General features: G+C 48.3%; 1 protein-coding gene across 1 annotated transcript; it reads left to right on the top strand.

Annotated features, from left to right (window-relative positions):
- LOC144164716 (uncharacterized) lies at positions 1 to 14,469 on the top strand. The gene is made up of 3 exons (XM_077695019.1): positions 1 to 406; positions 5,172 to 5,336; positions 14,190 to 14,469. Exons 1-3 carry the CDS (start codon positions 272 to 274, stop codon positions 14,271 to 14,273), a joined length of 384 nt encoding a protein of 127 aa, XP_077551145.1. The 5' UTR covers positions 1 to 271; the 3' UTR covers positions 14,274 to 14,469.
- Positions 14,470 to 16,613: the final 2,144 nt, after the last annotated feature.

The following is a 16,613-nucleotide window of genomic DNA, read 5'->3' as shown; positions in this document are numbered from 1 at the left end:
ACAAACTACCCCGTCATTAATTTTGCCGTAATGATTATTCAAGCATATTGGGCGTGTGCTCTGTTGTGCATTCCTTGTCAATAAGCCTTTCATTTTTGAGTAACGAGTGTTCGTTGGCGTTACATACGTGTGTCTGCCCGCACGCCGCCTTCACAGTGGGTCTGGAGCGGCGACGCCGCCGTTCCTCTCCCCGCCCGCGCCAACCGAGATCTGGCAGTGGCTGGTTGACGTGTCCAACGCGATTTGGGCATCGAAGCTGCCTGGCTCCATCATGAAGCGGCGCGCGGTGGACGCACCGGGGGACGCTCGATGGACGCGCGGAGCACGGGGACGCACCTTGGCTTTTCGATGGAGCCAGCCTCGTCCCTCGACATCCCCAGCCTCCGCGTCATCCAGGCCCAATCAGGTATGTGCACGGATGGGCATGTAAAATTTCCGATTGATCAGACAAACTACACCCCTCCGGAACCGCCTCCGGAAACAGAACGTGTTTTGAGTGCTACTGGGTTCTGACTTCGCACCTACAAACCCGTCGGCTGCATCTTCAGGACGGCAGCGGAGCCGTCAAGACACTTTTGCGTCGCGAGAAGGAAACGAAAAAGGAAGCCGACAACAAATACGGGGTGACTACGCGTTAACGACGAGGCAGTAGCTGCGAAAATGAATGCGCTGGGAAGGAAGCCGCAATGGCGGTCACCCCAGCGAGTAAATTGAAGGCCCCGGCCAGGTTTATAGGTCACAGGAGGAAAAGGAGCCGAATCGGACGATAAAAAAAACCTGCAAAAAACGAGAAATAAGAATGGATAACCTAAAGTATGGCGCAGACAGAGCACTTTAAATGCTTGCACACCTGTTCTGGGAATGCCTCAGAATTTAATAGTCTGACTGGTCTGGAAAATAAACGTAAGTCTATTTGAGAGTACGGGTGCTGTCAAAAAGATTCAGCGACAGATACATCAGTGTGTTTTCATGCATAAGTCGTTTCACAATGTGTAGTGAACCGCATAAGAGTCAGCCTAAATTTCCAATCGCCTACAGATAATTGGCTGAATTTAGGAAACGCTGCTCCTACATTGAACACATTCACGTCATCAGTAAGGCAATCAGTATTTCGCACATTTTCTCGGAGCCCTTATAAAAGACTGCACACATTTGGTTCAGTGAATGCCCCCTTAGTAATAAAAGCATTGAGAGACAACAAAAAATTACGCCCACCTCCCCTCGCGGGAACCCTGTGTAGATGCGACGCATCGTGGGTTTCCCTCAGCGTTTCCGCTGGGTTGATTCTCCCATCGTGTGAAACGTACCATGAACGCGTACGATGCATTTCTGTCAACTACGGGGTTCCCGCATCTCGTGCACGTCGCTTTGCAGCCTCGTCGTCGGTGGTGCTAGCAGTTCTGTTATTGTGCTGGCCGGTGCTTGTTGCGGTTGCGCCGACCATCGCGATAGCAGGCTTGTTAGTCTCCACTCAAAGCAGCGTTGGACATCGGAGCACCGGCGCTGGAACGACGGAGCGGAGCGGCGCAGCTGTTGTATACCGCCGCATAACGGTGAGGGGAATGAGAGAGAGCAGCGCATGTTCATGCGTTAACCGAGCGCTAGCGCGCGCCGACGCACAGCTGGCATTGCGAGGAGCGAGTGCTACCCCGCAGATAACGCTGCGGTGAGAGCGGCGCATGCGCAGCTGGCGCGGACAATGACGACGACACCGGATGGATGAAGGGATGCATGCAAGCATCGACAAGGCGGCGAGTGAATGAGATGCAGTCGCATCTATAGGAGAGGAGACTTGTTGAGGGGAAGGGGGGGGGAGGCTTCTTGCGGATATATACCAAGAATGCACGGAAAGAAGGTTCTTCACACCAGTATGAAAAACCCTATTTTCAAAAATGGATTCAGACAAGTAGACACGATCTCTCCATAAAATTTGCAGCCTGTCTAGGGGGCTAGGGGGTAGGTTGTGTAACAGGGAACGGAATGTACAGCTGTCCATGTTGGTATTACTTCAAGGCGTGAAGTCATGAAGATTTGATTAGTAAGCTTGATCGCGGGTAGCTAGGTATACACGTACATACGTTGCGAATATCTGAAAAACTTGATATTGGCGGACGAAACTGTCTTGTTCAGTGAGCGTCGAAGACTACCGACGATAACGCTTCAGTAACAAAATTAGAAAGCCCCACCTGCACGAAGGTTGGCGATAATTGGGGATAAATGAAATGTACAGCAACCTTTGTTAACCATTGAACCATAATTTTCGGTGAAGGAAATTTAATGCAAACATTGTTCTACGAAGCTAATGAATGAATGCGCGAAACCAGTAACCTCATGTTCCGATAAAAGTTCTTTATTTGGCTCTTTCTTACCATTTAGTGAAAGGGTTGAGAAATTGCTGCATATATCTCGCTTGGAGAAGTCATCACTACCGACCATAATCCTCGGAATGAAATCACGCGGAAAATAAGTGTGGATTTCGGTTCACTCAACAAGCAGTCCCCGGTAAAGAGCAGTAGGCAGGATCTGTGATTGAAAGAGTGGTATATAACGAAAGTTCGCGGGCATTTGGCGCAGATACTTGGCGCTTACTGAGACCTTTGAGACTGAGACCTTTGACAGCGGTGAGCCCAATTAGTAATGGTAATGGTGATAGCAGTAGCGCTTACGGAACGCTAAACGAGCGTCTTGGATTACGGAAAAACCCGTGTGGAAGACGTCAAATACAGAGACTGAAGTGTACTCGGGCCGGGAATGTTGCGCGGGGAACTAACAGGTGGAGCGCCTGGTAACAGAGTAGCTACCTAGAGACGGGTCTAAATGTAGGGGAAAGGACATTACACTCAAGAAGCGATGAAATACGAAAATTCTGAGGGAATGTATGCTATAGGACATCGGGAGGATAGGCGCATCAGGAAGTGTTCCGGAGAACACTTCGTTCTTCAGTACACAAAATGAGGCTGGTGCTCGTGTGTCATGATGACAATGATGATGCTGAACGAAACTAACTGGTAGAAATAGTCGCTGCGCATCTTGGGCACTTCAAAACGCATTTTCAAATTCCGGCGCATCTCGGTACAGATGAAGAAAAGATTCACACAAAGGTATTCATCACATTCGAAAAGCAATTACCCAAATATTGCATATTCTACAGACGTTACAATCGTCCACGTTCATTCTCTGTTCCTTTCCACGCATTTTAGGCGTTTGAAAACCATTTTTCAAGCGCTCCGAATACGCCTACGTAAGCACATCTTCAACTCGTTTTCGCTAGAAGGCATCTGCCCCTGAGAAGAACGTTACCATGATCCATTACCGCGTCAGGCCGAGGCCCGAGTGAAACGACCTACGTACAAGGCACAACTCACCGTCTACGACTGCCCTGCAAATCGCGAAAGCGCGGAAGAGGCCCCTAACGATCCTCCCGCCGACAGCGCGGTTGCTTCGCCAGCCTCGGCGGCTTCCCCGCCAAGAGGTCACGGGGATGGCGTTGGCTCCGTTCTTGTACTATGTACCCCGAAGAATGGCTTAGAGGCTTATACCACTGAAGAGTAATGAACAGACTATGCTTCTATCGGAATCATACCACGCACCGCTAATATTCTTACACTTGGTACAACATACACGTTAGCGTCTCATGTGACCCGATAACGGAGTTTGGAGCCAATGTGACTTTGGTTTCGCCTTAACCTCAGTTATCCGATGCAGTAAACTTCTCATTACGGGAGTCGCTGACTACTTTGGTACCAATCAGAATCTAGAATACTTTGTTTTCGGATTAGTTTTGTTACGCGAGTACTGTTTCGCTCGCGACGAGGGGGCATTAACCACATATCTTTGAGGCGCATTTGATATAATACAGCACTTGGTGCGGCGAGTGCGGTAAGAAGGAGCCAGTTGCTTGCCACAGACGAGGATGGCCGCTCCAGAACGAAAAATCTGGCTCACGTGGCAAGCAAGGTGTCCGGCTACCTTCTGGGTGCGATGATTTTTTTGTAAATCTTGCGAAACCTACCAAAATTATAGGTTCTTTGTTCACGACGCCGCTTTGTTAATTTTATTTCCTTGCTTTTTGTCATTAGCTTACGAGATGTTTATGAAGATTTAGCTGCTGCATTTTATTTGGTACCTGAAACCCCCTATACGGCCTACGCCATAGGCGGTCTGGTGCAAGAACAAGGGGTCGCAGTGTGTCGTCGCGCCTATGCTTCGCTTTGGGACATTACCTGTGTTGGCGGAGGGACGAACATTTGTACTGCGTTGCAAATGGCTCACATTAAGCGCTTTTAGATGCGACGCTGAGAGGAGCATCTCTTGCCGGCGGCACTGTCCTTCCTGCGTCGTCGTCGTCCGCGTCCGCACAGCTGCGTCTCTCCTCCGCTCGCCTCCTCTCCTCTCTCCGATAGCGAACACTCTCGCCCAACATCTGCGGGCGCGCAGCGCACTCTCACTCCGCCGGTGGACGGTGCTGCGCGCGGCGCAAGCGCGCTCTGCGCATGTGCAGCGCCATCTCTCTTCGCGGTCTTCTCTCGTTCGGGCGCGCTGCGCATATAAGCGGAGTGCCGCGCTCCGGCCGGTCTCTCAGTCGACGGTCGTCCACGCTACGCTTGCTCTCTCTCTCTCTCTCTCTCTCTCTCTCTCTCTCTCTCTCTCTCTCTCTCGCATTACCCGACGATTGCGCACGCAATTTGAGTAATCGACCCAACGGAAACACGCAATGGAACCCCCTTCAGCGTCGCATCACACCAGGGTTCCTTCGAGGGGAGGTGGGCGTAATTTTTTTTAATTTGACGTCAACGATTCTATTGCAGTATTGGTTGGATGGTAGATTCCGGAAAGAACTTGCAACGTCCGAATGCACCTACAATCGTCCGGCAAGTAAAATGACCAGAGGACTGCGAGGATTTTCGTTTGTAGCTCCACCACAGGGCGCACATGAACCGGTGGTTGAGCGCTTGACTCGCGTTGACGCAACTGCATTACATTGCAGCAGCTTGCGATATGGTGTGAAGGGAAAGCGGGAAGGAACCAATCATCTAAGCGGCAGCGAAACACCGGCCGAAGCATCGACAAGAAGTACAGGCACTGAGACCTTGCCTTAGTGCGATGCAGCCGGTATGCTACATAGGCGTCCACTGCAGTTAATGGGATGACTTTCTCGTTGTTTCTTTCAGGGTTGTGGTGCTGCCCCTGCTGAAGCTCTATGGGACCACGTGACCTTGGACTCGGAGGAGCTGGCACACCAGGCTTGGGGAGTGACCGAAATTTGCGACGAAGAAGGGACGGGGGCTTCGGTTGAACAGAGGCCGATTAGCCGAGCCCAGGCGGCCGTTGTTCGGGTGAGCAACAATGTCGACTGACTGGTCGCATTTTGTAGCGTGAGCTACACTGCCCGAGGTTGAGCTGTTTCGCTTGGCTTCTGGTGAGCCGTGCTGCGCATGCGCGAGGAGCAGTGACGTCTCAAGGCGCACAGCTCGCTCGGCGGAGCAGCCGCTGCCGCGACTGGATTGGATTGGATTAAATTGATTTGGAATGAATTGGATTGGTTTGGATTTGAAATCGGATTAGCAGCAGAAATCATGATAATCAGCTAATACTAGACAAGCAGGAAACCTAAGAATAACCAGCTGCACCTTAGCTCACGCTATGTATATTCTGGCATAGCCAAGTTAAGCCACTGCTAATTTTTATTTTGTCTTACGCGAGAAAGATGTATTTGAGGACACAAAACTGGGCAAGAGATTTAGCACATTGACAATCCATTGTAATGTACAATACTATCAGGAAAGAATTGTACGGCGTTGATGCGCTGAAACAACTACATACCAACTGTAAGTGTTCTGTCATATTTTGCCTTTATGCATGACGCCAAGACAGTTTTATAACAAATCACATGACGCCGCTCCTCTGAGCGCTTCCAGCCGCGTCTTAAAGCCGCCGTGAAACTGACAGACCCATGTTCCTTTTGAATGATCACTTTGCTATCCTTTCAGTTTCTTTAAGGTAATTAGAATGCAAAATCACCTATTACAAACACTCGCTTTTCTTTCGTGCAACCGTCTGGGCTTGGACGCGTCAATCCGGTTTTGTGTGGTGCAATATTTGGCTTCGGGATCGAAACAGGTTCACACCGTCACCTGAAAACAATTTTAACAGTGGAGCTGTTCTGGGAGTCTGTTCTGGTATGCTGTCACGCTGTCTCTGGAAGGGTGCCCCCACGAGAGATCGAACATGCATGTACAGGGGCATTCTTTGTTTTCGATCAAACTTTTATGAGCAAAGCGCAATTCAAGGAATAGCCCAAAAGTGCAATTGGTTTTCCTATAGCACGCGTACTTTGCGATAAAAAAAACTTACACCATCTAACCGTGGGGAAACCTGATTCGAATGCGAAGCATCATGGGGGTTCCGTGTGGTTCCATTGTGTTGCCGTTAGGCTGAGTGATCTGGTGTTTAGTAGCGCGAGAGGGAATTCCGCGTCCGGGTCCACACCGCTGGCAAAGGCACGCAAGTACTGTTGTGTGACGGTGAGTAGGCGGTGGTTCTCGAGGCGCCGAAACTCGTACATCATGTTCTTGTCGATGTTGTCGTCTCTGTGGTAGAATCGGTAGACTCCGTCAGCGTTGGTGAGGTAAAGGTTGTCGACGTTTGTGCACCGGCTGAGAGCTACGTACACGCCATACTCTCCGCAGCTTTGTCTTCTTCTTCTTCAGCGGTTCCCCTACTGGAAGATGACGACGGTGGTTGAACGCGAAGCTATCTCGTGATGAATTTTTTGATTGGGCAATCCCTAGGGGCATCCTGCCACAATCATCATCAGAGGCGTGCGGACGGGGCACGGACAAGTGACATCACCCCGACCAAGAGATGCTCCTCATCTAAAAGGTGCAAAGGGGGGCGCGGGTGATGCGCGGTTTCCGGCGGCTGCAGTTTTTCCGAAACGTGGGATTTTGCTCACTCCAAGGGGTTTTTCTTCTCACTAAAATTTCTTCGAAGCAAAAACTACACCAACATGGCACATTTCAATACAAAAAGCGCGTTCTGTTGTGAACAAGAAGTTCGAAAAAAATTGTGTAATCGGATCAGACGCTAGATTGTCGCTGACGTTGACGCCCCCTATCTCCGTATCTGCAAAAGTGACCAACTTGTAGGTGGTAGGTCATGTGGGCAAGATATTTTTCGACATCGCTTTAAAATTTCACTTGTCTAGAAAAAGTATCAATAGGAGGAAAAAAAAACATTGACTTCAGTGCTTTTCCTAACAATGGGTAACTTTTAAAATAACGAAAACCGATCACGATTTTCTTCAGAATTAGCGAGACGAGACTCCTCAGCAGGGTCGACAACAGTGCTGAAAACATTTCGAATTATTTTGTTCTTACCAAAATTATAGTCGGCTGAACTCACGCGTCCGAGACGCGCCTCGGCGCCTTCTGCTCCGCTACTGCCGCTGCTTTTCTGGCTTGGCGCTTTGATAAAAAAAGTCTGTTCAGATTCTACGGCCAGCTCAGGGAGCTCTGACCTTTTCGCCCTTCTAAAAGTGAAATACGTGTGTTTAGTCTTCTGTATTTGCGATGTTTCAATCAATGCCAAACCCTGCCAAACGTCCCTGCCAAAAATTGGTCCTTTGTGGGCGTCACTTTTTTTACCAAAAAAAAAAAAAGCAGGGTAACAAAAGAGTTTACTTGGTGTGACGGCTGGCGTAACTAATCCCGTGGCGGTGATTTCTTAAACAGGGAACATTTGATAAACATTGGGCTCGTGTTTATTTCGTCTCGGTGTCGCAAGAACACATACCGTATTTTCGTGCGCATAACCCCCCCCACCTCCCCATATATTCCGCACCTCCACTATCAGCCCGCCTGAAAAAAAAAAGAAAAAAAACCTCCCGTATTGCCCACACATTTTATACAGCAAAGGCTGTATCAAAGCTACTGTTCAAGAAACACATAACTTACTATGTAGATAGAAAAGGCGCATATATAGCAAGTACAATAGACTGACTACAAGGCGAAAGTCAGAATTCACTCAGTGTCACCGCTCTCGCTAGAGCTATCACTTGAGCCGCAGTACTCCCTGTTGCTCACAAGGTCATCTTCGGTTCGATCCATGATGTTTGTGTTTGTTCCTTTTTTTTCATCCTCATTTTTTCTCTTGTCCTTGTATGATTTGGGCAATCGCTGCCATGGAAGGCTTAGTCCGTGTTACTGCGTAGGAGCTTCACAGCACAACGAGCATTGCGGTGAAGCTTCACCTAAGGTAAAACCTCGCGTATTATCCGCGCCACTACTTTGCCACTAAAATTTTCGCACTTCTGGTGCGAGTTATATGCGCGAAAGCACAGTACCAGGACACAGTACCAGGACACGCTTACAGTATGAGAAAGACCGTTGTGCAATTTAGCTATAACAGAGATGCCATCACAGGACGACTGAATTGCAGAAACCGGAAAAGTCGTAGGCGTGAGCTTTCCGGAACGAAGGCATTTATTAAAGTGATATAACGCGAACGTTTGGTAATTTGTTCGATGATGTTGCTGACATCGAAAGGCATCTGCATCCCATTTAGGCCTCTCTTAAGGCATAATCACAGCCTTAAAATTGAAGATAACACCGTATAACATTTTCGTGCTAATTTTGAAGTTCACACATTCAAACACAGCACCTCAAATTTTCTGTACGGGCAAAGCAAAATAAAAGGCCCCCCTTGCTGCTGTGCTATGTAACCGAAGAATAGACAGGACAGCTTTATAAGGAATACAACGCACATTTTAGACAGCTAAGTCTGTCAGGGCTTTATTATAGCTCACTCTTCACCTAGCTTGGCGACAAATTCCCGCGTCCGCGGCCACTCTCAGGATAAGCGCATCAAAGCCGCTGCTGGCATCCTGGTCGTCCATGTGCCGAATCTCGCGGCCTTAGTGGTTATTTCAATAGTCATTATGTCTGTACTCTTGGCGAAGACGCATGAGATGTCTTGGATGCAGCGCGCCGAGTATTCGTTGTCCGCGGAAATGCGCCAGTCGGGGAGAAAGAGGCAGCTTTAAATGCAGAGCACTTTATGGGCTCGTCTTGTCGTACGTCGCTAACGGTCGATGTCAAGCGGCTGCCGGAATCGAGCGGCGCAGCGAGATAATGGACCCAAGTACAGTCTTCTGTACCGGCGTCAGGGAGACACGCTGAGGCTTCGTAAACCACGCGGTTTAGATCGTCGTAACCGTTAAAACCTCGAGAACCGCTTGCGGTTGTCATACACCTCCCTGTTGTTTAGCGCAAAGAAAAGTGCAGGTGCATTTCAGGCAAAATCTGCGTATATAATCGGCATCCCCCGCGTTCAGTGAGTTAGGAATGCTCGTTAAGTTGGTTTTTAAGACAGTGAGCGAAAAAAACCAATCGTTAAGGTATCTTTGCTGTACGACCACTTAATTCCGTCGGGTCCGGTTTACCCAGGAGGGGCTGTCGAACAAGTTAATCAAGCCGTGCGAAGGAAGCGCGCAATGAACGCGAAGCTGCGCCCAAACAAGCCCAAAACAACCGTCGCTAAAACTGACGACAAAGCTGTACCGCCGACGCGCCCGCCGGCGAGCAGGTACGTCCGAGTGGGGAACGATGGGCAGCTTCGCCGCGCCATCTACAGTGTGCTCCGTAAGTGAAACCCGCCGCCTTTACCGCGTTGGGTGTTGGTCCCGCCCGCCGCAAAACAACCGTTGGCTGGTAGAGGTAGAAAGTTTTGCCTTACAAAATGACGCGTTCGAAATGACGCTAAACAGCCCCAGCATAACAAATTAAAGCAAGCACAAAAAGTACAGAACTCCCGCTGGCGCAGTTCAAGGCAGGGGGCGCGCGAGCACTGCGAAGGCGGGAAATTTGCATTGGATATTCATCAAGAGAGCAGTGACACAGGGCGGTAAGAGCGTGATGGGTGGTAGCAGTGAGCGGATAACGGCGCCAACGCCCATTATGGCGAATCACTGCTCTACACTTCCGACAGCTTCCTCACAGAGTGAAACTGCTTTAATTTTTTTTCGCCATAGGTGCCTAAGTAGGTCAACGCACCCCTTCGGTTGCGCCGCCCTGCACCGGGCCAATTACAGCACGCGTCACACCGAGAAAACTGTTCTGTTACCGTGCTTTTTGTTTGATAAAAGAAAAGTGACGCCCGCCAAGCGGCGCGTTTGTCGGGCCTTTGCCACAGGCGTAAACCTGTGCTAGGGCTCACTAAGTGAAACACCACACATAAAGAAAATTAAATATCCATATTTGTTTTTTTAGATGGGCGTAGAACATTTACAATTCCGTGAAGTGTTCGCACAAGGTGAACAGACACTTTTTACCCGGTTGCCGAGTAGCAATCCGGGCTCTAAGCCTGGATAACCTCTCGGCCTTTCCTTTCGCTTTTCTCCTCCTCCTTTTATCAAAGCGCCAAGCCTGCAAAGCGGCCGCAGTAGCGGAGCACATGGCACGGATACTGATGAAAAACAGCGCAAAGAAGGCGGACAGAAAAAAAGGGAGACAGTACACGAGCTGACCAGCAACTGAATTTTAATACACAGGAAAGACATAAAAACACTCATGAACAATTACTATTCACATACAGCGTATTCATTTGCGCATACTGACAGCCACACAAAATATAACAACACAAGAAACATGTGTGCGTACATAATCAAACAGCCCTGGCTAGAAAGTCAACCTCCCTTCGGAACTTATAGCTCCGGAACGACGAAAATAATGCAAAATGTTTTGAGCAGTGCTGGTTGCCATCTTGACGAGTCTCGTTTCCGGAAGACTGATTGATTGTGTGCGTGTCCAACGCGGCGACGATGCACAGGCGCGCTGTAGTGGAGGGCTCCAGATTAATTTTGACCACCTGGGGATCCTTAACGTGCCCGTAAATGTCGACCACACGGGCGTTTTCGCTTATCGCCACCATTAGAAAAGCGGCCGCCGCGGCAGAGAACTGAACCCGCGTCCTTTGGCTCAGCAGCACATCGCGTTAGCCACTGAGGCACCGTGAGCTTTTTATTGATTTTTAAGTTACGCATTTTAAGAAAAGCAGTGCATTCAACTTTTTTCGCGCAAATTTATTTTTTCGACAGGCGAATTTTTACAGACATGTTTAGAAATATGTGGCTGCCTTTGCTATTTTTTTTCAAGTTGGTCACTGCTGCAGATACGGATATACGGGTGTCAGAGTAAGCGACAATCTAATGGCTGATCCGGTTTCACGACTTTTTTCTAAATTCTTTGTTCACGACAGAATACAATGTTTGTCTGACAATGTTTGCCATTTTGGTGTAGGTTTTGTTTTAAAACAAATTTTAGTCACAACAATTGCGCCTTGCCGTGCGGAGAGCCCGAAATTCGAAAAAAAAATTGCAGCATCTCCATGCCGTGATGACGGCGAGGGTGCGGAGTACGGGAACCCCAAATGACATCCAAGTTGCTCCCCAAATGACATCCGATTTCCACCCCGACGGTCATTCGATCTGAGCCGTGAGTTGCACCTTGATTATTCCCTAAATGAAACTGGAACTCACGGCTCAAATCGAATTTCGCTTGATTTTCGGTTGATGGTGCAGTGCGCATGGATAGATGCGGACGGACATTAGGAGGTCCTAAGGTACTCCGTACCGTTACAGGTGAGGGAGTAAGCCGTTTTACTCTCGGGTACTACTCACGGTCGTATCCCAGTGGGTAAGACGACTGACACTAACTCCCCACAGGCTGGAATCCTGCCGGTGCCTGTGTGATTTTTTGCGATTGTAAATGCTATGCGCACGGACGCGGACGGACATTTTGCGGTCCTTAGGTACTCCGCAGCTAAAAACTGCAGCCGCCGGAAACCGCACGTCATTCGCGCCACCTTTGCAATTTTTAAATACGATAGTCTTTCTTGGGCTACTTAAACCGAAAAATTTTGGTTGTCTGTATGTCTGTCTGTCTGTCTGTCTGTCTGTCTGTGACTCGAATTAGCCATCTGGCCAAAGTAAAATAGACATTGCACAATAGTCTTATATATTCTCAGCCAAAGGTAACGTCTAAGTCTGGTTTATATATTCATACTTGTCAACATTGTTGAACAAGAACAACACATTACGCAAATATACGACAGGAAATTAGTACACACGGGATATTTACAGTGTTCCTTTATTTAAAAAATCATGGTTGCTTGGTTTTTCGATAGAAAATGATATTCTACATGTACTGCAGAAAACCGCCGCCTGCTGTTGCCCGCGCCACCTCCTGGCGGCATATAAAAATCCACGCGGCAACAGCAACGAAATGTTCCACTAGCTAGGTTCGACGTTGTGCTTGGAAAGCACGTGGGGCACGGCCACGCGGTTCTATAAACATTGTAGTACGCCGCCTCGACTCACGCGCGTCTCCGCCGTACTGAAGCGCTGACATCGAGGAACCCGGCCTGTAGCAGTGGAACGCGGTAAATTCAAATCGCCTTGCGCAAACCTTTAGTGTGTTTACCTTGGGGTGAGCGCGACGGAACAGGAACAGCATGAGACGTGAGCGGGAAAGCAAAGGGGAAGGGGGGGGGGGCATTTCCTTGGCAAATGTCTATAAAGACTATCGTCTATTGGCGACATCTTTAATAAAAGGAGCAGATACGCGGCCAGTTTTTTACTCGCGAAGTACGCATGCTAGATGAAAACGGACAGCACTTTTTGGCTATTCCCTAGCGTGCGCACAACTTGTAAAAATCTGTCCGCAAACAGATTCGCGTGGACACGCATATTCGCTCTCGTGGAATCGGTGCGGAGCAGGTCTCCAACGCCCGGTTCGCAATATTGAGAAAATATAAAAATAGTAAAAAGCTCAGTGATATGTGTCGGCTTATATTGCCCCTGGAAAATGTCTTCCCGAAAATGCATTTAAGAGGTGAAGTCGTCTTTCAGTAGATCGGCCTGCTATCTGCAGGCTGACTTTTCCACCTTGCAGGTTGCACAGTGAGCCATTAACGTAGCTAGTGTGATTACAGTGAACGCCTTTACCTCTTGTGTTATCGAAAGCGTCCCGAAACAAACTATACGAAAATTAGCCGGTAAGGCGACTGTATTATTATACCGAGTTTCATTTACCTGTCATAATTAGTTCGCAATGAAATTGTAAACGTCATGTAATTACTCTCCGATGTCAAGACATGGCCATTCACGGAGGGAGTATTGTAAGAGAAAACGTCTAGAACAGTTGTTTTGCCTGAACTATCCGAAAAAAATTATGAGAACTAGCCGCTAAGTAACATTAAGAACCGGAGCTTCCTTGTTCATCCTTATTGAAAGATTCGATGGGACGATATGCTTTGTTATAGTAACGAAACGCAAAGAGTACCAGCGTTTTTCAATCATGAATATACGTTTCATCGCTTTCACTGGCAATTCCTATGATTTCAGGAGTCATCAGCGAGATTACTAGATTTAAAAATAGCTATAAACAATTGTAAAGTAATAACTAAAAACCTACTAGTGAGCCAGCCTCTTCCAGTTACGCATTACTCTATTAGCACCTCTATCAATCTATTTATCTATGGCCGTTTGCAGCCAGGAGACGAAAATAGCACCGGTAATTATTACGGGCTGAAGTGCATTAGGAAAGCATTTCGAAGTAATGAATTGCGAGCTATCCCTGCCGGTAAAATGTTGAATGAGTGAAGAGCAAACCATGTAATTTTCTATTGATAATTTACAAGGGAACAGTTTGCTCTGAATAAACCCTGTTAAGGAAAACCTACATCAGCTGGTCTAGCCCTGCTAAGAAGCTTGATGGGAGCAGCGCTTAGGAATAAGAAACAATTTGATGGATTAGGCAACAGAGTCGCATAAAAGGCATCCTCTACAACAAAAGCCTCGTGATAAGGAGGGCTCCCAACAGAGCCGCCAGACGAGTGACAGGAAGGCTACCGTCAAACTGAGTAATAACTACATGGGACGACAGAAATCACGGAAAACTAAAAGTCTTTGGAGCGGCATTCGCCCTGCAGGGATGTGAATAACGTGGCACATGATGATGTACTCCGTTAGGAATACCAAGATCAATTAACCTTCGTCACTTGTTCGATTTGTGTGTTCACATTTCCGCGCTTTTCATTAGTCCATGCCACAAGCAGTTGGTAATATATTCGCACAACGTAACGCTGCTACGACTCCACCAATGTTTTTGTGGTTACATTGTTCCCTGCAGTACCGCCAGTCCCCTCCCGTCGACCACTCAAGCAACAGCATCGCAGGGCGACCAGGGCAGAGGTTCGGTATCATGACCAACTAGGGTTGCAACTAGGCCGGGGAAGCTCGGTCGCCCCCGCCCTACATCGAAGAGGACAAATCAGCACAGCGCAGACTTCCGGGAGCGCGGCCAGAGAACATTTTGCCGCACACGCGAGGCTACCAATGCCTCCATTGTGGATGACTTCGCCATGGGGCGCCAAGCTCGTATGCCTTGAAGCCACGCTTTGCAGAGCTTCTCCTTTTTTGAAGAAGTGCTAGAGCGAAGGAACTTTAGTTTTAGTGTATTCATTGCATTCCATAATAATGATGCCAACATCCGATCATCGAACTGCTTGTGTGGTGTGCGGCTGTTTTCGGGAGTGCAAATTGCGTATGAGGTAGGGCGCCTCGATTCACGCACGTCCGCCGTACAGGCTCAATACCAGTATACGTTGGCGCCGCCCTTTTGGGTCACTTGCTCGCCGCCGCAGCAAGTCGCTGTAGCAAGACCGCACTATAATTTTAACCGCCGCGAGGTTAACCCGCGAGGTTTGAATCGTCTTATACATTTCGCGTTGCTGGTTCTTGTGGGAAAAGAAAACTATGCGTCGAACGCTTTGACCCAATAGCGGTGCCACGCTACCGTTCAAAGGGTGTCTCCACCCTGTACGGCGGCGCTGGCATCAAGGCGCCCTAGTTTAAGGGGCGTTCACTGACGGGTGTCCTGAAGGGGTGAGGGAGGGCCGGCATTTCAGGGTCCTCGTGAGTCTCACTGCCAGTTCTTAACACGAGCAACTACAGCAGCAGCGAGGAACTCTTAGCCGGAATCCACATTACCCCGACTAATTACCGCAGCGAATGCCGCACACAAATAGTGACACCAAGCGCTCCTTTAGAGCTGTACCCCTGCACTTGCAGTTTCAAAATGCGTGACGTTACACACTTCGCAAACCACCCAATTCCTCGCAAAATATTTTAGCGCATTGTTTTACCCTTGATAATACCCCCGTTTTTTATGTAAGGCCGTTTACAAGCGCAGGCCTCTGGAGGCGCAATAAATGTGAGGTCAGGCTAGAAAACTAGAAACCCCATTTTCATTATAGGTTGGGGAATGTCGGACACAGACATGATTTCACCTAGGATGCTAAGTTTTGGGTTACGGCACGTTGAGGAGTCGGCGGAGCAGCGATTCCACGCCACTCATTTCGATGCGAGCCCCAGTAGGGGCTGGATAATTCGACAAAAGTAAACTTCACTGCCCTTCCGCTCTGCGACAAAGAAGGACCGGCGGAGCTATGGTGCGTAATGTTACATGCGTGATGTTCGTATCGTCATAGCAGCTTATCGTCATTTCATTTGTGTCCGGATAATTAGGTTGAAACAGTGGCGGCCGTTTTCTGCAACCATACTCCCTTCGCAGATGGGCATGTATAGAAAGAGTACAAATTCTGTAATATTTAAAACTTCACTCTAAACTATTTATGAAAAGTTGATGAAACTCTGCGCAGTTGTAGAGTGTTCTTAGGGGCTACTTGCCATGTAATGTACCTTTCGGGGTACTTTCGATAACACAAGGATGAGAGGCGTTTTCTGTAGTCGTACTCGTTGTAGATTGCTATGCTTCAGCGTGCTACACACAATATGGAAAAGCCAGCTAACACACAAAGCCTACACATATACTGTTTAAGTCAGCTCTTTCTCTAAACACAATTATATTGCTGGGAGACATTTTTTCATCGCTAATTGTAGCCGTGCTATATCAAAATTTGTATGCACTATGACCTTTGTTTTACGACTTTTTTGCATCGACTGAAGCTGTGGGCACAGTTTTACGATCCTGGGGCTATAAATTGGGGCCACGATGCGGCGCTACGCTCGCGTGCGATTCAACTTTAAATCTATGTGGGCGGAAATAATCTGGCGAATCCCAGCCACAGAAACCTTCACTGTAAAAGTGTCAGGAGATGTTGAATACAAATTCCAGAATGTGGGACAAATTGAAAGCCAAGCACTTTCGAGTACATTCGTAATTGAACAGAAGCGCTTAAAGGGGCCATACAGACAAAATACAACTTCGTTTTATTCGTAGTATTTCATGTATTATAGTGCCCCCAGCGCTTGTCCGGCAGCAAATGATTCTGTATTCACTGAGAAATTGATCAGTTTAGGTTAAAGTCTGGCTTCTCCCGCGAAATCGTGTGTTTTCGTGACGTCTGCAATGAACTCCTAACGGCGCGCATTCAAACTAAGTTCCAATGCGTCAATAGGCTCTGCAGCCTTGCTTACCGTCGGTCCTCCAAGATGGCGCTATGATACTCAGCCCCGAATCGTTGGCTGCCATTGCGTTATTTTTGACCATATTTACACCTGGCCTGTTTTTGTTACGGTAGGAAGTACTCGT

Source organism: Haemaphysalis longicornis, unplaced genomic scaffold (genome assembly GCF_048455015.1).
Source record: "Haemaphysalis longicornis isolate Haplotype H1 unplaced genomic scaffold, Haemaphysalis longicornis Haplotype H1 scaffold_1, whole genome shotgun sequence".
Lineage (NCBI taxonomy): Eukaryota > Metazoa > Arthropoda > Arachnida > Ixodida > Ixodidae > Haemaphysalis > Haemaphysalis longicornis.
This window is presented reverse-complemented; position numbering and strand designations above follow the sequence as displayed.

Coding starts and splice junctions, on each gene's coding strand:
- LOC144164716 (XM_077695019.1), top strand. CDS start 272: ATGAAGCGGCGCGCGGTGGACGCACCGGGGGACGCTCGATGGACGCGC. Junction 407..5,171: donor CGTCATCCAGGCCCAATCAG/GTATGTGCACGG, acceptor TGTTTCTTTCAG/GGTTGTGGTGCTGCCCCTGC. Junction 5,337..14,189: donor CCCAGGCGGCCGTTGTTCGG/GTGAGCAACAAT, acceptor TGTTCCCTGCAG/TACCGCCAGTCCCCTCCCGT.